The sequence below is a fragment of the Callionymus lyra genome, chromosome 10 (assembly GCF_982586985.1).
Source record: "Callionymus lyra chromosome 10, fCalLyr1.hap1.1, whole genome shotgun sequence".
Taxonomy (NCBI): Eukaryota; Metazoa; Chordata; class Actinopteri; order Syngnathiformes; family Callionymidae; genus Callionymus; species Callionymus lyra.
The window spans coordinates 21,663,753-21,684,691 of record NC_141827.1 but is presented as its reverse complement, the minus strand read 5'-3'; the positions used below and the strand labels follow the sequence as shown (position 1 = coordinate 21,684,691).

The following is a 20,939-nucleotide window of genomic DNA, read 5'->3' as shown; positions in this document are numbered from 1 at the left end:
TAGGTTTCCACATCTCAACTTATGCAAGTTGTTTATCGCCTCTGGATTGGCTCTCATGTCACAAATCATCAGTGTTGGCCAATCCTTGAACCAAGTGCATTTCTCTTTTGTGTTAGAACACCATGTTTGTAAAAAATAAACAAAGTCACAATATGTTTTGTAGTAGAGTAAACTGGTCACTGATATAAATGTATAGAAATCATTCTAGACAACTCTTATTCATGTATTGTGATATGACTTGACATTTCAATCTGTCACAATTGAATCTCGTCGCAACAAGAAGCTATGTTTATTGTCATTCAGTTAATAAATACTAATATTTGTTTATCGCTCTAAATCATTGGATATTTCAGCTAAATAAAGCTGTTTCTGATGTCCTAGATGCAAGACATTAACTTTTACACGCAGCACGATAAAGTCTGCATCTAGGTCTTTGCAACAAAGAAATATATATTGTGATATAAAACATAATTTCAAATGCAAAAAAAAGAAGCAAATTTACCTTTATTTGTATAGCGCTTTTCCAGACCAGGGTCACAAAGCGCCTAAACAATCAAAACAATATTCAATAAAGTATATATTTTAAAGATCAAGATAAAACTGATAAAACAACAGGAGTTCTAGAAAATCAAGGAAAAGCCTGAACAAATAACAATGTCTTAAGATGTTTCTTGAAGGAGTCAGTAGATCCATCAAACACAGAGAGAGAGGAAGATCGTTCTAAAGCTTAGGAGCAACAGCCTGGAAGGATTTCTCTCCTCTGGTCCTGAACCATGTGCGTGGAACCATAAGTAGATTCTGATCCACAGACCTTTGTTGTGATCCCCATGAAGGAATAATTTGCAGGAAATAAATGAATGACAGCCACTGATGGACTAAGTTTGCTCATCATTTGTCAACCCATTTGCTCACTTACTTTCAGATCTGTTCATGATCTGTAGCTTGTAATCCTTGCGTTTTGTGTCTTCTCGTCTGGACTATTGCAACAGTTTGTTTTCATGTCTTAAGAAGGAGTCGTCTCGCCTACAGTTGATACAGAAATCTGCAGCGAGAATTCTGACCCGCTCCAGTAGAAGAACTCAAATTTCTATTTTCCTTAAAACTCTTCACTGGCTTCCAGTTTCTTTCAGGATCAACTTTGAAATTCTGGTTCTTACTTTCAGATCTATCCATGGTCAGGCTCCTCCTTACATCAGTGATCTGATCCAGCCTTACACCCCAGCTCGGGCTCTGAGGTCTGTGGATCAGGATCTACTAATGGTTCTGTGCACACGGTTCAGGACCAGAGGAGAGAAATCCTTCCAGGCTGTTGCTCCTAAGCTTTGGAACGATCTTCTTCTCCCTCTGTGTTTGATGATCTACTGACTCCTTCAAGAAACATCTTAAGACATTTTTATTTGTTCAGGTTTTTCCTTGATTTTCTGGAACTCCTGTGTTGTTCTTAGTGTTATCTTGATCTTTTAAGAATATATTTTATTGAGTTTTATTTTTGATTATTTAAGCGGTTTGTGACCCTGGTCTGGAAAAGCGCTATATAAATATATATTACTTACTTACATGCATATATTCTATATTATTGACATAAGAATCCAAAAAGAATGAAAAAAAGGAAGGTTTTATTGACATTAACACTGAAACATTGTATAAGCAAATATGTTAACAGAAGGTGGCAGACAGAACACTTAAAAAATGGAACAGAGATTCCTGGTTTGTTTTAATAAAACAGTGGTCTGGTGTCATTGCCTTTAAGCTACCGCTTCTTTTTGCTTTCTTTCTTTGGTTTCTGTCGGATCTGCGGTGCTACTCCTTTGGGTTTCTTCATCTGATCAGCAGCCTTGCCGTTGGCAGACTCGGGCTCCTCCTGAAGAGCAAACACAAAGCTTTTTTTTTTAGGGATTGGGAAACACCTACAGTCGTTGACTTGCAGTGTAGAATTTGTAATTTCCTAAATAATGGTTGGAAAATGGTGTCATTTTGGGATAAGCTGACTGGAATGCTTAAGTCTGAGAGCTTTATTGTACCATTTAACACCTATTTGAGTTTACCTCGTTTAATAACTAGAATGATTGAATAATTAGTAAAACAATACCCAACACACGAAAGTTGAAGGTAATTCTAGTTATTCTGTCCCTTTTTTCTCTCTTCAGAGAGCAAACTTCTGCGCATAGAGACCAAATGTTTGAAAAAAATGTACTCATCTCTGCATCAGTGACTGATGATATATAAGAGAATGGAAGACAATAATTGGAGGTTGGATTTAGTTACTTTGGTGCACAAAAGGTGAGAGAATATAGATTGTAAGATTGAAACACCAAATATTGTGTTTAGCTTTTATTGGGAGATAATTGGTTTTCGGTTTCCTGAAAGGGTGCCTAAATGATACTTTAGGCATTCTGAAAAAAACAGCAACTCTTGTCCAGCAGCAGATTAAAACCTAAATCCAATTGAGATTAATCATAGAAAAAAAAAAATCCAAGCGTTGGTGGATGAAGGCTCTATGCTGCCCCCTAGTGTACAACACTGTGAAACAGTATCTGTTTTGCCAAAATTGACATATAAAAGTAATTTTTACTGGAACTGAATTTCTTTAAATTTCTTAAAATACGATGAGTTAAATGCAAGGTGAATGATACCATCTGAGCTTAATCAAATTCCCCTAAATGTGGGAAGAATAAAGGAATATCTTAACATATTAAAGCGCAATTTAGAGCTGGTCACGTGTACTTTGACTTCTTCTGTAAATTATTATTATTATTATTATTTTTTTTAACTTTATTTTTTTCTTGATCTGTGTTAATTTTTCTTCTTAATACCGGGTATAATAAACTGTTCTACTTGAGGTACATGCTGCCTTACATTGAACTCTGACAAGCCAATTAAAAACTGCAGTTCTTCTCACGTACATGTTCGTGTCCTTTCGAGGTGGGGATGATGATGGCGAGGATGCAGATCAGCTGGAAGATGGCTCCCAGAAAGAGGCCATATCGTAGGAGGCTCTCCAGGAAGGTCGGCTCGGGAACTTCAGGTGGAGACAAGTCCAGTTCTGCAGACATGATCCCGAACCTTTTTGTTTTTGTCTTAGAACCTGGATCTAAAAACAAAAAACGTGTTATTCTGACAAGTTCATCACTCACTTCTCTTACAGTTACAAGATGGTACAATTCCTGATGTGTTATGGAAGGATCTGTCAGAAGGACATTCGATGGATCAAACCAAACAGGTAGTACTACACAAAGCAGATGATACTACTTGACTTTTCAATCTGTCAAAATTGAATCTCGTCGCAACAAGAAGCATGGTTTGTTGTCATTCAGTTAATACATACTAATATTGTGTTTTAAATAAATACTTGCATCCATGTTTATCGCTCTAAATCATTGGATATTTCAGCTAAATAAAGCTGTTTCTAGTATCCTAGATGCAAGACATTAACTTTGACACGTAGCACGATACACTCAGCATCTAGGTATTTGCGACAAAGAAATATAACTTACCGAAGTGTAGCTAAGTTATATTTAAGTCCTATAAAGTCAGAGGTCAAGCTTCAAACGCATTGTTTACAGGTTTTCTTTTGACGAGAAACGACAATCACAACAAAAAAAAGAAAACGGACACATTCGGAAGTGACGTCATAAAACGGTGACCCCGGTTCGGAGTCTTCGATTTGAAAATGGCGTCTCCTAGTGGAGGGTTTTTGTAATCGCGCAGAAATTGCGAGAGCTTTGTAAGTTTGGAACTCTTATGATTGTGGGCAATGATACATTCAATTTAAGCCAGGGTGGAATCACGAAGAATGACGTTTTAGCATTTAAAACATTAAAAAAAAGAAGTTTAAATCTAGATTCTTTGCCAAACAGTTACAATTGCAGCTTTTTATTGCTAAAAATATACTGTAAATATATACACACTACAATATTCAACACATATATTATTCAGTAGTTCAGCAGCAGAGAAACGAAAACCATGAAACAAATAAAAACACTCGGTTGTGTCACAAATAACATTTCGGTTGTTATAATGAAGCCTCAATTGTTCCCGTAAACATCTTTATTATTTACTCACACTTTTTTTTAAATAGTTGTGAAGAAATAACGTAAACGTCCAACATAAATCCAACATAAGTCGAGTTATTGCACTTTTATTGAAATCGAATTGAGTTTCTCATAATCTCTCAAATGAATCGCATGGTGGCAGTATAGTGTTTTAGGGAGGTACTGTAGTAGTTGGTATGCCGTTTTCCCCCTTAAATTTTTATGTTGTTCACTATTTCTTTACTTTGGACCAAAAAAAATAAATAGAATCCGGTAAAGTGTTACGTCAGAGAACAGGATGTTTTTCTCTGAGCTCTATGAACAGAGAAAAAACTGGATGTTTTTGACCTGATGAATTTAGGTTTCCACATCTCAACTTATGCAAGTTGTTTATCGCCTCTGGATTGGCTCTCATGTCACAAATCATCAGTGTTGGCCAATCCTTGAACCAAGTGCATTTCTCTTTTGTGTTAGAACACCATGTTTGTAAAAAATAAACAAAGTCACAATATGTTTTGTAGTAGAGTAAACTGGTCACTGATATAAATGTATAGAAATCATTCTAGACAACTCTTATTCATGTATTGTGATATGACTTGACATTTCAATCTGTCACAATTGAATCTCGTCGCAACAAGAAGCTATGTTTATTGTCATTCAGTTAATAAATACTAATATTTGTTTATCGCTCTAAATCATTGGATATTTCAGCTAAATAAAGCTGTTTCTGATGTCCTAGATGCAAGACATTAACTTTTACACGCAGCACGATAAAGTCTGCATCTAGGTCTTTGCAACAAAGAAATATATATTGTGATATAAAACATAATTTCAAATGCAAAAAAAAGAAGCAAATTTACCTTTGCGGAATCACTTTTGAGTATAAGTGTTTTAATTTAATATAAATAATAACTAATCTGTTAGCTCCCTGAACACTTACTAACTCAACATTAGCCTCAACCTTATTTCATAATATTAATCATCAGTTATCCTCCTCTAAAGGCTCTCTGACATCTTTTGACAAAATCAAATTACTATGAGTACTAAAGTCTTTATTTTACATGTATTAAATCAGCAATACATTGTGTTTTCTACTATTACATTTCTACTATATTTTTTCCAATGTGATAATTCATTATAAATAGAATCCCTTACTTAACCAGGATTAGAGACACATCGTGAGAAATTTTGAGAAGCAGCCGATCCCACTTGATCATTCTACAATAAATCTATATTTCCATTCACCTGAGAAGGATTTGGATTTGTTACACAACATGAATGGCTAATCCTGAATTAGCCTTGAAATTATTTGAAAAGGGATAATCCTGACAGAAACTTAACATTGTGTATATTTAACAGGTTTATTCGTTTAGGATTAAACTACTATCATAATGTAGGGAAGAGAAGCAGACTCGGAATTTGTTTATATATATTTAATTTTATTGAATAAAATATGTAAAGCAATATTAACATGAAAATGCACTTTATTTACAAAATGAAAATAAAAACATGACCTTTTTTTATATATCAATGGTGGGAATATCAGTACATTCCATTTATACATAACAACTTGTTTTTCTTTTCTTTTTGGTCAGTCAACAGTTATAATAAACATTCTTAAATAAGTGTGAGGTATTTAAAGTGGTATTTAAAAATAAACATTAATATTCAGTTTGTACTATATACAGAGCAGCAGCAACAACAGGAGTCACTGGATCTTCAGGAAGTCTCCAGAAAGGGATGAATGTGGATCCTGGGAGGTGAGAAAGAAAATACATTGTTAACAATAAATATTTAGCACATTTTTAGTACATTTTTGAAGATTAACATCAACAAAGAAAGTGTGCAAATACAACACACAGACCATGTGAGAGAATAGCAAAATTATTATTTTTTATTTACTGTAATTGTGTTGTCAAAATATGAGGATATAGAGACAAATTTCAGTCAAAGGAAACAAATTAAAACAAAACAATGCTATTCTGAATGTTCTCGTTCTGTAGTTGTTGTTGTTTGTTTTTACCCTAATTACATTTGGGTTTAATCAAAAAGTCTCTCGATGAAGGATGAATTAATGCGAAATAATACGAGCTAAAATGTTGAACTGTAAATGGGTAAATTAAATAGGTAGATAACAGAGTATATTTTTAAGTCATCTTTGCTATTTGGTTCAGTTTTAAAATAATTAATTGTTATTTTTTCATCAGATAGAGGTTGTAACAAGCTCCTTTAAATTGGTCATGTCCAATCAATTCCAGATGATCGATTTAATCCTTCCTACAGACAAACCCACTGTCCAAAAAACTATAAAGAGCTGAACCGATCGCTTCTATTATCTGTAGGTGTTAGTGTGTGTGTGAATGTGTTTGTATATCTTTCTTTATGGCCTTCTATGACCTTGATAAGGCAATAGCATGATGCAAACCTCCCTTAATAACTATGTTTTCATCCTAAATATTAGGTTTGTGGTGTCTGAGGTGTTATTGCAGAAGGACCAAATTTGAATTAGAGGAAAATGATGATTTTTTTTTTACCTCATCTCTTGATGAAGGCGACGGGAAGTTCTCTCTTAGGGACCAAAAGTCCAGAATGAATCACATCGAGTGGCTTGTCGTCCGTCGCAACAATCTCGTAGTCTCTCACCAGCTGTAGTGAAAAAAAATATATAGTTGAATGATTAGTGACACTTGTATACATATAAATCCAGATCACTCTTCCCCTCTTCTGTAGCTCACTAGTGTACATGTCAATCATTAGTTGACTGAAGAACCTACCCAGCACATGGCCAACTGCAGCTGCAGCTCCGCCAGCCGCCGACCAATGCACATCCTCTTCCCGATGCCGAACGGAGCGTACGCGAAAGGGTTGATGTTGCTATTCTCCCGCAGCCAGCGCTCGGGTTTGAACGCTTTCACATCGTCAAAGTTCTGCTCATCGGAGGCCAACACGTGACTGTTGATCATCAGAACCGTCTGTGGAAAGATAAAAGTATAGTTAGAATTTCTACTCATAAAACTAATACTTAATTTAGATTTTTACAAAGTTCACTTTGGCTTTACAGTAAGCTTGTTAGCATTAGCCCCACAGCTAATAAATTAAATATATCTGGAGGATTATCTTGAGATTTGTTGTAAAGCATCTTGAGTTGGACTACAATCTTCTTCCGCTAAATATAATTTTCTCTTTCTACAAATTCAATAAGACTATTTGGAATGCATTAGCTGCGCCATTACAGTTAATCTATCTTAAAAAGCTGTTTAAATTTAGTCCAATGTATACTTGTCAAATTCAATCATCAGTCAAATGTAAATGAAAGTAATCTGGAATGTCAGGTGTATTGTAAAGTAAAGTAATCCTCTTACCCCTTTGGGAATGGCATAATCTTCCAACACAGTGTCTTTGTCCAGGGTCCTGCTTGTGAATGGAACTGACGGCGATAACCTGTAAGAAAAACAAGGACACATGAGAAACGTAGAGTCACACGTGCACGGATTGAAGAACGAGCGAAGCTTTTGGTTCACGGCTGACCTGTGATATAATCCTCACGGCTGACTCTTAAGATGGAAAACGTGGTGGTTGGCGACAGTGTGTCATGCGTGAACATTTTTCTCCCGCTAAATCTCCGTGGTAATGGGCGAAAAAATGCTTTGTTTTGTTACTATAACTTGATAATCTTATGAGTTCAGTGGCAGCTTGACATCGATTCCGTGGGTGCTTACAGGAGTCTGGGAAATTGACCGACACATTTAACCCTAAGTAGGTATTTAACTTTTTGTAGCAGTGTTGGATAACATTGCTACAACAACTTTTATTTTTTATGAATCCTAGTGGTTATAAAAGGAGCAAAAACAATTTAAGATTAACTATGATTTAAAGTATTCTGAAACGAAAATGTGTAAAATGCATTATATAGCTGTACAAAAGTGTAAATTGTGTAATTTCAAGTTAGTCGTCTACACGCTGCTGCCTCTTGTTCTTCACTGGCTAACGGAAGCATTGCCATAGCAACAAGGAGCTTTTCTTAGATGTGTTACAGGTGAGCCGGGAAAGTGATATCCCTGCTGTACATTACCTCATAGATTCCTTTAGGCAGGCTTTGAGGTAGGGCATGCTCTTGAGGTGCTCGCCACAGGGGTCCTGACCCGCGGGAACCACCTCTCTGATCTCCTCCAGGAGCTTCTTCTGCGCAGCCGGGTTGCGCGACAGGTTGAAAATGAACCACAGCATACTGTTGGCCGTCTGTGCGGAGGAGAGGGAGAGTGTCGTTCAGTCATTTTTAGTGAGGCAGCGTCTCTAAGTGCATTCCTCAGTGGGGGTCCTGAAAGGAGCGGAGGAATGTTTGGGGGTTCGTCAAAGGCTCCTCAGTTACATCTACGCCACATTAATTTTCTCCTTTCAAGCACTGTAAGTGTTTGTGTTAGAGTATTTTTTCTCTCTTGTTCACCGACCAAGTGTGATGTGGAGCAAAGGTTCAAGGATGCCATCGTTTTTTAAATGGACACTCACCGTTTCCACTCCTCCGATCTGTAGCTCGGTGATGGCGGCGTACAGCTCCTTCTTCGACAGGCAGCTCTGGTGCAGGATGTCGCCGATGAGGTCGTCGGGATCTCTGTTGGCGTTGCTCTTTAACTTCCTGTCGATGTAGACTTTCGCTGTAGAGCCAGAGGGACTTAGCGTTAGTATTGACATTTTAATTATCTTGAATATTTGTTCATGAAGATATAAGAAGAAAGACTGAAATTCTACACTCTTAAGTTGATCATGGTTGTTGCATTTTTGCTTTGAGTGAATTGAAAGAAAACTCCATATAGATGTTTTTCCTGTAACAATATGTGGGGGAATGTGTGTGAGCCCCCCTCCCTTCTGTGCTACTACAAATATTTGGCAGGGTTCTCCCGCTTAGGTCATGCAGTTTACTACAACTCTAGCTATCTTTTACCCCAATGCCAAGTACTCAAAAAAAACCAAAGCACCCGGTTCAACTCCTGCGTGACTTTATTGGATCTAGTTTTGGGTTTGAGCTCGTACCTGTGCTGAAAATGCGATCCCACGCCGCTGTGTGGTCCTTCCAGAATTTGGTGTTGAGGCTCCTGTGCAGCTCCACAGGGATTACAATCATGATGCCGAACGTGCTCATCATCTGCAACAGAAGGGATTTACATGGTGTCATCTCAATGATCCGGTGTTTGTTCTTGCCCCCCCCGCTGTCCTCTGAACTTTGCTAGCTTACGCTTATTATCTGTTTACTGTGGACGGTATTGGTTTGCCCCAGTAAATTCCAGTAAATAAAGCGAAAGTGTCAGACAGACACTGAACCGATGCATCCCTGGCTGCAGTTCAGCTGACCTCGGCTCAGGTGAACCTGTTGAACCGCGGCGCTTCTACAAGCACGGCCCCCCCCTCCCCCCCCGGGGGGTCAAAAAAAATGACACCTCGTAGGTCGTCGTGAGCTTGCATTAGAGAGTTCAAACTTACCGTCTTCACGGCTGTGATGAAGTCCATCGCTTCCTTGTTGACTTCGTCCTGCAGGAGCCCGAACCTCTTGTCGTAGAGGACCAGGCAGATCGCTGGATTAGGAGATGAAACACAGACGTTAAAGCAGAAATACCAATCTGGTTTTTATCATCAAATGATAGCAAACTGAAATAGAGTTTTATATTGGCAAATAAACTTATTTTAGGCGTTTATTGAAGGCATGACATCAACTATTAAACTACAACTATTAAAATATGAATTTGATTATGAACATGTCACTTTAATCTTACTTCTTAAAGACAAAACCTCTGGTTATGTACATTTTATTTGTTTACTTTTGAAAGTTCAATCATCTCTACATGATGTCCAAAAATAAATACCACGAATAAATGTAAGTAAGTAATTTTTATTTATATAGCGCTTTCCCAGACCAGGATCACAAAGCGCTTAAACAATCAAAACAATACTCAATAAAATATATACTTTAAAGGGCAAGATAAAACTGATAACACAACAGGAGTTCCAGAAACATCCAGAAAAGACGTACAAGAATATAGTATTCATTTCATCTTGCAATTCTGCCTAATTCCTCCACACTTAATTTTTTTAAATGTTGCAAACAAAAGGGCAAAAGTTCTAATGGCAGTCACGTCTTAAATATGAAGATAATACGGGATTTAAACACGTGTACTCACTCTCAAACGACCATTTGTTCAACTCGAAGTACAAGTCCTGGATCTTTCCATTCACGTTCACTTTGCCAACTCTCTTCACAAAGTCCACCAAGACCTGGTCGTGACGAAGAAGCTCGTTAAACACCAGGAGTTAAAGAAAAAAAAAATCTCCCAGTGAAAGTTTCATTACCTGGTTTATTTTGCCGTCGAGCTTCACCACCTCCGTGGGCTTCATCAGCTTATGCTGGAAGGCGCTCCTCACCCTCTGCCAGTCCTCGCCCTCCCTGAGACCCCCAGCGTCAGTCCACATCCAAATAATAATACTAAATAAAAATAAAAACTCACAGGATGAGGAGTCCGTAGGCCTCGTCTCTCAGGTCCCTGTACGCTGTCCAGGGTCTGATCTCCAGCCTCTGCGGATAGCACCCCTCCTTCCTGTAGAGCGACTCCAGCAGCGAGGGGGACCCGATGTGCACGGACTCGAAGGAGCCCAGTTTCATCCGGAAGATCTTCCCGAACTTCTTGTGGTAGTGGACCTTATGGAGACAAAAACAAAAAAGTTAGAACCACGCGGTGTCGAGATCAGTTCTTGTGAACGTACCAGAGCCTCGTGCTGTCTGGTCAGACCCCCTTTACAGATGAGCTCGAAAAGACTTCCGACCAGGGGCCACCTGGAGGGTCCCGGGATGGCGTCCAGAGAGTGCGCGGCGGAGGCGGCGGCGGGTGCGTGCGGGCAGCGCGCAGCATCCTTCTGCTCCAGGACGCACACGGAGGATGTGGGCTTGAAGTGCTGCAGCCCCACTGACCTCCTTCTCAGCAGCTCCACGATCCGCGGCACCTTCTGGATCTGCGTCCGCATGTTCAGATTTTTTTTTGTTTGAAATGTTTGAAATAGTCGTGCTATGGTTTGGTGGGATTTCTCTGGTTTCTTGGAACTGTCACACCTTTGCTGGCATTTATACAGCCCGAGAGGCTGGACTCCGAACCAATCAGGGGTCTGAACGACATGGTGTGGTCGTCGAGCCCACCATCCATTTTATGGATCTACGGTGAGAGGACTGTGTGACCTCTGATAGACCAAGGAAGTCCCCCCTCCTCCCCCCTGCTTTATAAATAAACACGCACGAGCAGAGGTGATGCGGTTCGCTTGAACCGTGTGTTTCACTGAGACCCACGATCGTAAGAAGCAAAACAAACACTAGTGCCACACTTCTGCCTCGTGGACCAATATTTGTTCCTGTGTGTAAGAGGGGCTCACAATGAGTTGTGTTGGAAGGATCATGCCTGACCCATCTTAGTCAATGGTCTCCAAAAAACTTGCTGGGATTAGTGGTACAACTTTAGGAATTAAAAACCAAGACAAGACAATTAAGTTTATGCAAGTAAAAAAAGACATTTACTGCTTATACCCTTATTGATGATGCAGGGAGTTGGAATCTTTTCAAAGGTGCAGGAAGAATTCATAGCATTCACACCTACTGATCATTTAGAATACTACATCAACTGATTTTGAACTGTGGGAGGAAACCAGAGCAATTTGCCGGATTAAACTCGAGTAATCCTGGGGATAACTTGCAACCTTCAAAGACTAAGAAAACCTAAAATCTACTTATTGTGACGTTAACCACTACAAAAAAAGGCTTAATAATAATAATAAAAACAAAAAACAACTGATATTCAAACAGTTAAAGCAAGCACGTATAGTTATGGTGAAATCTCGCAGTATGACAGAAATCAAATCGGGTGCACCTCCAAATATTATTACAAGTATACTTATGATTAGTGATGGTCTGATGAAGCTTCGTGAAGCAGTGTCATTATACTCAGAGTCCACTAGATGGCGGTCTCTGCGTTATTTTCCTTTTGTTTTGAACAACTGTTCTAATGAAACGTCACATCCTTTTTAAACTGATGGCGCCACCTACTGACCTCTGAAACAACATGACACTGCTTCATGAAGCTTCGTCAGACCACCACGACTTATGATGTTATAAGTAACTATAACATTAGAAAAACATGCAAAAGTTGGCCAGTGGAAGCTGATCAGCGAACTAACAGCTCATCACCTCATAATGAGTATTGGACACTTATGCGGAACATTAATATACACAAGACTACCGGAATAAATATGCTCTAAACCGCACTCCTGTTTTTCAACTGGATCTCTTCAGGAAGTACTTGGGAAAGTTCATTTGGGGACACAACGGCATTTTGAGCTAGAATATTATCCAGTGGGAGAAAAGTTACACTTTCTAAGACAGTCAAATCTGAACGCTTACTGCCAGCCTTCTTCATAGACATAAAGGAGCATGTGTAACTATGAAGACCTCTCTGTCTGAGGCAGTAGTTCCATGTGGAAAACTGGGGGGAAATTCTTCAAATCTTTTTTTTTTTCCATGACTAAGTGCATCCATTTTGTGACTAACAACATCTGAGCCAGAAAAAAATCGGTTTAGGTCTCACTTCAGGGTTTCTTCCCGAGTTAGACCCTAAAGTAGAACTATGATAAGATAAATTAATTTGATATATATTATGTATCTTTCATTTCTTATAGTAGTTTAACAGGGAAGTTGCTTTAAAAATACATCACAGGCCAAAATATAAATAGCTAGAGACACATTTATTTGTGCGTCTATTAACAGTAAATTTCCATTTTGCCATGCAATGCTCGGGAAAATTCCCATGAGGACATTAAATTGTTAATTTTTAAAACAGTACGGCCTTGAAAACGGAAGCTAAATAGATAAGAGGGGAACATCCTTGAATGCATACCTCAGAGGAGCAGAAACAATCAGATGATTTATGCAACAGTTATTTCAGGACAAAAGCTTTCACCTTGAGAATACCAAGAGTGAAGAAAGTTAGTGTGAGAATGAAAAGATTCTTTCTTCATAGAAACACATTTTTATTTATTTATTTCCTCGCTCCTGATAATTATTTTAAATTGATTATGATGTGTTTGTACCAAAATTGTCTCGAAGTTTAAACAAAGTCAAACAGAAAAGTTTTGAAAAAGTAATAATTGATGTATTTTTTTCCCACTACCTTTAAAAAATAAAGTTTTCTCCTCAGTCGCCTTGATTTGCAGTCGTGGCTTAAAGTATCACGATGAATCACAATTTAATGGGTTTGACCCCCCCATGCGCTTACACACACGTACACACACACGGCCCCCCTCGGACCTAAATAACATGTGGAGGGGCCCAGTGTTCATACCCTATAAAAGTTCTCATTTACAGACTCAGGTGGCATCAGAACAACCTTGGCCTCTGACTATTGCTGCACTTTATCCATAGCAGGGTGAGCCTCCCAGGTGTGACATGCTCGTATATCCCACAGGATTCCTCTAAAATAAAGGAAAGACAGTTGTTACAATGATTCAAAAAACGCACACAAGAAGGAAAATAATCTCCTTTGCTGTATTGATCGGGTGAATGTATGAGGGGAAAGTAAGTGCTCTATTTTAAAGAATATATTTGTGTAAAAAAGTAGGTTGATAGAAGCTTCATCATATTAACACTAGCTTGTCTGAATATATACTAGACATTATAAGGACAAAAAAGATTAATTTTCATATTGATCTGTTGTTACATGAATAGGGAATCTAAGTTCAATGGTGTCAGTGAAAAGGCTGAACCCAGCAAAATGTTAATTTACTTGGGTTTATATTTTTTAGTTGGATCTGTCTTTAGTCCACAATATAATTAGGGGGGGCTCTTACTGTATAGCATTGTCAACATTTGTCTCAACATTGTATCGTATTTAGTAACTCAACTGATATCCAAAGGTCAAGGATTTATCTAAATGGGTTAAAAAGGTACTTTTGATCTGGATAAATATTTAACAAAATACATATTCTTACCTGAAGTTATTCAAATCTATGAAGCATGACTTGTCAACTGAACATTGTTAGCCTGTGATTGAATGTCGTGGCTGTCCACGCTCGTGAGCTCCGCCATGCCGTGACCTGAACTGATCCTGAAGTAACGCTGTTGGTGTCACTGACAGCTGGCACAGTGCACGAGTCATGGAGAAAACATGTTGTCTGACGATGTCCTGTGGAAGCAAATACACCCACGCACGTCTTTTTGATAAATCCACCCATGTCACTGTACAGGACACATTCTTGCGTCATCAAGCGCCTTGTCGTTGGGTAAAGCAAGTCAGTTTTTTTAATGGTATATTGTATTATTTTAAGGGCCTGACAGAAGCCTGATCAAGTTAAACACCAGTAGATCACTCATACCTGTGAAGCCCACCTGACGTCAGATGGGAAGATTGCATCCGACTCTTTGACCCTGAAATCTATGAGGCGCATTGCTCAAGCAAATAGTTGAACTGGCAGGGACTCCTCTGGTGACTGTGAGGAGTTCACTTGTCAGTCAGAAAACAAGTATTTCAAATCTGCTCTCTCGTGAAGAGGCCTCGAAAACAAATGAGCTTCCACCGAGCAGACGTTGATGTTTCCTCACCGGGATCGCTTTTCCCATCCATGTCAGGTATTTTACTGCAACCGGCATTAAAGAGAACAGAATAAAGTAGACTTTGGCAGTGAAGTTATCGGCTAGACCGGGTCCCAGATGGGGCCCTTTGACTGAACATTAAGTAAAATTACACCACTGATTTATTGATGTTTAATGTTTTTGGCAGCTAACAGTTCTATTCTTTGTTACTTATTTTCATTATATATATATATATATATTTCAACTTTAAATATAACTGTATTTTCCTTGTTTGTCCTTGTTTTTTTATCATGAGCATTTCTGTCTCTCAAATAAATTCAAGGATTTAAAAGAGGTTTTGAAATGGATACTGCGTTCTTAAACACGCCTAGGTCAGCCAGACATTGAGTGCGTCCAAGAGAATACAACTCTAAGATCAACCAAGACTATGGACCACTGACTGACAGAGACAAGCCCAAGTCTATTAGCAAGTTATTTATCATGGTAATTGATTATTAGCATGGCAGATTCGGCGCGTGTGTGCAGCCTACTCCCATCAGTATGTGTGAATGGCTGTCAAAGCGCTTTGTGACCCTGGTCTAGAAAGGCGCTATATAAATAGAGATTATTATTATTATTATTATTATTATCTAGTTTAGCATGACTACGTTAGGATGAAAGTCTAGGAGTTTTTGCTGCACCAACAGGAACCGATGATGTCGGCCAAGAAGCATGTTCTTAAAATAACAATGGCCACAAAGGAGCTCTGACTAAATTCCATTTTTTTATTTAAATTTATTTTTATAATGGATCCATTTTTGCGGTAAAGTGTTTTCCCCCACTCTCCAATGTTTGAGGTGATTAATGTTGAAAACTTTTGCTCTAAAAATAAAAATAAATAAGGAGATCATTGATTAAAGGTTCATACGTGTCACTAGCCTGAGAACAGTCAGGCATTTTTTCAGTGTATTTTAAAGGTTTGTACACTTTAGCTTTAGCTTTGCTTCTAAATAGCAAATGCCAAACACAGGACGGGACTAAAGTTTTCTTATTGTCATTTTTTCCTGCTGATGTTTTGGGCTGTTGGAAGGACAAACCTGCTCCAAAGCGCTTTTATCTGACTTGCATTATTTGCTGATGTGATTGGATCATCACTCCCTGCTCAGCCACCTTTTAGTGCGATTCTAATCACTGGTCAGGAGGCGAAACGGTCATTGATGAGCCGAGACACAGAACAAACGTCCTTCCCCGGTCGACTCATCAGAACAAACCTGTGTGCAGATCGACTCGACAGGTCAGCGGGTTCGGTGATTGGGTTCGAATCTCTTTAGGCACAGGAAAGGGAAGCACAGTCATGCATCTGAATTTCATCATGTGAGTTTGAAAGACCACCGTGCTCCTGGAGTATAATGCAGGGGCCACACAGAAGATTAGGAAGCTTCACAGTAGAGATGCAAAACATACAGTCACCGACGCCTAAGTGGTTCCATAATGGCATTGACCTAGAATGTGAGGTGCCTCTTTCCCTGAAAGCGTACACTAAAAAACATTTACAACAGAGCAGGGGCGAGGACTCACACCCCCACACCACCTCTAGCAGCATGACAGCGCTCCTTCATGAGGCTGTGAACTTCTACCCCAATCGGCGATTCTCAGACTGCTTTCTTTGATGGTTCTACACTTCTCACCGTCTTCAAACACCACGAGCGGCCAGAGATCGTCTCGTCCGGTTGCACATTCAATGAAATTAAAATTCTTGACACTAAGCCAATTTAATGAACTTTTAATGTACACATTTGCAAACAAAGGCCTATAGATTATTAACTCTGTCTTGAAAGTAGGTCATTCCTATGGATAGAGATGATGGGGAAGGGCCGGAGCCTGCTAGGAAGGAGACCTCCATGAACCCGTTGACCTCCTCAACACAGACCGCCGCTGTTGCTGCTGAAGTGTGTGGAAAGAGAGTCGGAATCTGGGTCAGGATTCCCTGGTTAGAGTCCGACCCACCTACTTCTTTCTCTTCAGGTTTGAGGTTGACTTTAAGAGGTCTTTGGCATGACGAGAGGGGAGAATTATGTCAGGAGGAAGCGTGTCCTCAAAACAAGCCCCTGTGAAGACAACCTGCCACTGTCACTCAGTCTCCAAAAAAAATGTGTATGATTCAATCGGAGTGGTGTCACAGTCAACTGAGGTCTGTGAACCAAGAGAACTAGATGTCCTCAAAGAACTAATACACCTGGGACGGGAGCCAACCCCTGGCATATACTCTTATGCTCTCACTGGAGCAAAAAGTTTTACTCATGATTAGCTGTCTTAGTCACTTCAGAAACTCAGCAGAACAAGTATCAGCTTCGGTTCTTTACGGCACCGACGGTATCAAAAAATGCTTCGTATATCGGGGCCAAGTTTCAGTACACACACCTGATTAAAACTTTACATATGTGGATTTTTTCTTTTTTTCTCAGAAGGGACCAAGGCAGTGAACATCAGATTCATTTGTTATTTCTTAGCTAGAGTTCTAGAATTTATTTGTTTTTTTTAAGTTAGAAAACAGCTTGGAGTGAAAATTTACCTAAAAAACTCAACTCTGTAATTAAATTAAACTCTATTATGTCATTGATCTTATAAAATTGGTATCAAAAAAAGGTTATTGTTCAGGAACCTGTATCGAAGTGAGGTTATCTGTCTCAGTAACGGTATGGAAAATGTTCAATCGATACATAGTCTTAGACACAATTGTTTTAGTTTTTATCTCTCTGTATTTGACGAGCAACACTTTTAATAATAGTTGTGTGTAGTGCTGTAGCTTCACAGAAAGATGGTTCATCCCTGACCGAAGGACTCAAAGAAGAACCGCTGCTCCTCCAAATCCATTTTAGATGGATCTTTTAAGAATGGATATTGTTCATTTGATTACTATTTTTTGGGTTACTAGGTAAGCTATCCAAACCTTTAAAAACGGAAGACTGCTAACATTGCCTGTGGTTGTTGGAACTTGGATTCTGATGGGTTTTTTTTTTGTTGATTTGAAAACAAGCCTTGAAAAGTAAGCTCCTTGGTGGCGGTATGCACTATCTCAGTGCTAGTTGACACAATCATTGTTTAATAATTAAACCTGTTAAAACCTTTTGGAGAAAAAGTCTTAGAAACCCATTGCTGAAACGGATGATGCAAAATAACACTCACAGGTGGGATCCAAAGATAAATAATCTTAATTTAATCGGGTGGCTTTACAAGGGAGAAAGAGAGTGGTAGTTTGTTGATGTTTTTTCGGACATAGCAACATCTTTAATCTAAACACTGTAATTTTCACATTTGAAGCATTTCTTTTTCAAGCAGAAACAACTTGTGCAGAGTAACCAGAGGCTTTGATCTGCATCTAGAGAACCTGTTGACTCCTCAAGACAGATTTTACAGTATTCGATGGCCTATTATCTCGCGTAGCCAATAGGTTAACAGGTATGACAGTCAGTAGTAGGTGAGGGAGTCCAGCATTATCTGACTGGTGTCAATGGTAACCGTGACCTTTTGATCGTAGACCTTGATTTGTTTCAGATCCTTATCTGACCTGTCAGCTGCGGTTAATGGCCCTGCTTATAACAGATCTTTCTAAACCTTATTTTTAGTTATATTGAAGCTTCATATTCTGACGGTGCCAATCAAACAAAGTGATCTAATATCTTCTTCGTTGTTATCGATCAGCTCCTTGATCACCTCGCAAGCCCACTCTCTTGCACTTTGACCCTGCGGGAGCCTCAAAGGCAAATTTGACCCCCGGCTAGCGTGCACTACCACTGGCCCCATCAACTCATCGCCCTGCCTCAGTTATCTTATCATTATAAACAGAACCTCTGGGTGGATGTCATCATGCACCGCTGTACTGTCAGGCTGCCTGCTGGTGGGCATTCAGGAGTAGCTATGCGTGGCAGAGCACACAAACCTTTGCGCAACCACATTCTCGCATTAGTGGAAACACTCGGCTGATTGATCTAAAGCTGGTCACGGTGATGAGCCTCAAAGGGAACTCTATTTTATTCCGCACCCCTATGTGCGACGTCGTCCCTGTCTACTTTTGTTCACCGAAGTCAATGAGAAATGTTTGATGTGGAAGCTTGAAAAAATGTTTTCTTATTAATTTTAATTTTGAATGGATGTGTTTAGAGGATAACAAGTGTTTGTTGTTGTATTATGTTTAAGATGAAGTTAATTTTTATGGATAAGGATTAACCTGTGTATTGTCTATTACCAAAATAAGTATGGAGGAGTTAAATCAGAGAACAATATCGTGTTCTGTTTATATTTCCAGTTAAAGGAGGGACAGTTATAGACCTTTCATTGAATCAATTGAAACATTTGTTTTGTTGATATGAAAACAGTTTGGTTCCTTGTGTGACTAACTTTGTAGCACGGACATTTAGTCAAGATTCCTTTTGGTTAAGCCCCAGAGTGAGACCAAGACTAAATCCTGCAACTCTGACGGGAACACTTTTTCAATACTTTCTCCCTGAAGTCCAACCAATATCATTTTTGCAGAGTGATTAGAGGGGGAGATTTAAATGCCAACAAACAAAGTTGTTGTGAGCTTGGTGGTGTTTTAAAGATGGCCTTTAGCTACAAATTAAAAACTGCAAGAGAAAGGAAATGGAAGACCATCTCCAGAATAAGCTGACTAAAGAAGGTGGCAGAAAATAATCTTTGGATGTAAAGTAGTCCATACTGCTGGAGCTTTTTGACACTGGAAAGACATTCACGTGGTTCAGTTTTGTCAGCAGGACAAATGTGAGAAAGCATCAGGATTCTGCAGTATATCTACAAGTCTGTTAATTATTTAGTATTTTGATTTTAGAGTGTATGTTTATTTGACATTATCAAGTCGACATGATCTTCAGTTTTCTGAACTTTATATTGAGTAGGTTTCTTGATTTAGAGTTTTTTTTATTTTTGGTGTCAATGCCTGAGCTGAAGGCTCAGCTGTAAAGCATGCTGAAAAAAAAGACTTCTAGCAAGTAGATACTAATAATTCTAAAGCTTGTTTTCCACACCCCTGCTACACATGGTACCAAAAAACGATTCAAAAGAGCCTTTTATCCTAAATGATTATTTTCCAACAACACAGCACAGTCTGAGAATGACGTTTGGAAGTTGCAACAACACCCTTAAGCCTACATTCTTTTCACTTGTTTTTGTCGTTTTTCATACGAGAGACGGCAACATTTCATAGCAGTAATTCTACTAGGCGGTCTTGTGTCAAAGTCCTTCACCCCCCGTGGTCATGTTTACGGTAAGGTTGGATGGAGGTTATTCAAGGCAGGAAATGACTGGTTAGGGTAGGAGCCAAGTTTGGGATCAACTTAAGGTTGAACGGGAACCAAAAAAACACACTTCAAAAAGGTCGTTCCTGTTAATACCCTACTTCGTGTACACATTTACACACTGTTTCCAGGAAAAAATACCTTCATTTTTGCCTGACATGTGGCATGTGTTAGTTCTCATTCATAAAGGGAGCATGATCAAACACAGGAGCCTCAAAAGGGGGATTTTCAGGAAAAAAGGCAAAACGATTTGAACACACCATGAGTGAAAAACATTCCAGAGCCTACAGTAACAATATCGAGTTTCATTGGAGAAAGAAGTATTGCTCAATGACGTAGTAAACACAAGGCAGAGGTATGAGGAGTGAGGCGGAAAAACACATCAAAACAGGCATGTGAAGACAGTGTGTTGTTGAGTGCAGGCGTTTGCTGTCAAATATAAAAGCAGATAAAGTTTCTGCTACACTTTTTACTACTGGAATTTATTGTTTACTATTCAACCTGATGTTTTTTTTTGCTAGGTTTATTTAAGGATGATCTGAGATTTTGTCAAACAAATCAAGCCACACACATGCAAGCGATCAAAGAATGAAGAATGACTAAGATTTCCAAAACAAGTCATTACCAAGAGTTTTACTCGTGAAGCACAGACCTGTTTTTGTACCATAATGTCTTTTCCATCGCAGGGTTTTTTCCAACAAAGAAAAACTAATTTCATTTAAGGGTTTGATTACAAAATGTTTCAATCGACCCTTTAACTTCTCTGATATTGATAGAGATCTGTTGTGTTGTGAATTATAATCACTGCTGACTTTCAAGAGTAGACAATGCAGCAATATAAGAAAATCCTCTATTTGATCATGAATTAAATTTTTGTGTTGCGATTAAACGTCTGGCGGTCATTACGTCCTCGGCAGCTTAAGGAACTATGAAATTCTGCGAGACTGAGGACGGGAGGATACAGTCGAGTCCAGCAGCTTTTAAAGCTGAAATGAAAGCAGTAAC

The 20,939-nt window shown here is 38.9% G+C and overlaps 2 protein-coding genes across 2 annotated transcripts; both read right to left on the bottom strand.

Moving 5' to 3' along the window:
• Positions 1–1,599: 1,599 nt before the first annotated feature.
• LOC148070953 (protein MANBAL-like) lies at positions 1,600–3,612 on the bottom strand. Its single transcript, XM_087800967.1, has 3 exons — positions 3,495–3,612; positions 2,904–3,091; positions 1,600–1,861 (listed from the first exon to the last, which is right to left on the bottom strand). The coding sequence occupies exons 2-3, from the start codon at positions 3,051–3,053 to the stop codon at positions 1,751–1,753; spliced, it is 261 nt and encodes an 86-aa protein (XP_087657093.1). The 5' UTR covers positions 3,054–3,091; positions 3,495–3,612; the 3' UTR covers positions 1,600–1,750.
• A 2,094-nt stretch (positions 3,613–5,706) lies between these two features.
• Positions 5,707–11,089, bottom strand: cyp24a1 (cytochrome P450, family 24, subfamily A, polypeptide 1). The gene is made up of 12 exons (XM_087801104.1): positions 10,782–11,089; positions 10,526–10,716; positions 10,371–10,464; positions 10,202–10,295; positions 9,507–9,598; positions 9,060–9,171; positions 8,538–8,683; positions 8,104–8,270; positions 7,394–7,472; positions 6,806–7,003; positions 6,566–6,677; positions 5,707–5,784 (listed from the first exon to the last, which is right to left on the bottom strand). Exons 1-11 carry the CDS (start codon positions 11,037–11,039, stop codon positions 6,567–6,569), a joined length of 1,542 nt encoding a protein of 513 aa, XP_087657230.1. The 5' UTR covers positions 11,040–11,089; the 3' UTR covers positions 5,707–5,784; position 6,566.
• Between the last annotated feature and the right edge of the window lie 9,850 nt (positions 11,090–20,939).

What these genes read in the sequence shown, in the direction of transcription:
- LOC148070953 (XM_087800967.1), bottom strand. Translation starts at nt 3,053, where the DNA reads ATGTCTGCAGAACTGGACTTGTCTCCACCTGAAGTTCCCGAGCCGACC. An exon ending in CCTCGAAAGGACACGAACAT is followed by an intron (nt 1,862 to 2,903) that starts GTACGTGAGAAG and finishes TTTGCTCTTCAG; the next exon opens with GAGGAGCCCGAGTCTGCCAA.
- cyp24a1 (XM_087801104.1), bottom strand. Translation starts at nt 11,039, where the DNA reads ATGCGGACGCAGATCCAGAAGGTGCCGCGGATCGTGGAGCTGCTGAGA. An exon ending in CCAGACAGCACGAGGCTCTG is followed by an intron (nt 10,717 to 10,781) that starts GTACGTTCACAA and finishes TGTCTCCATAAG; the next exon opens with GTCCACTACCACAAGAAGTT. An exon ending in TGCAGTTGGCCATGTGCTGG is followed by an intron (nt 6,678 to 6,805) that starts GTAGGTTCTTCA and finishes TTTTCACTACAG; the next exon opens with CTGGTGAGAGACTACGAGAT.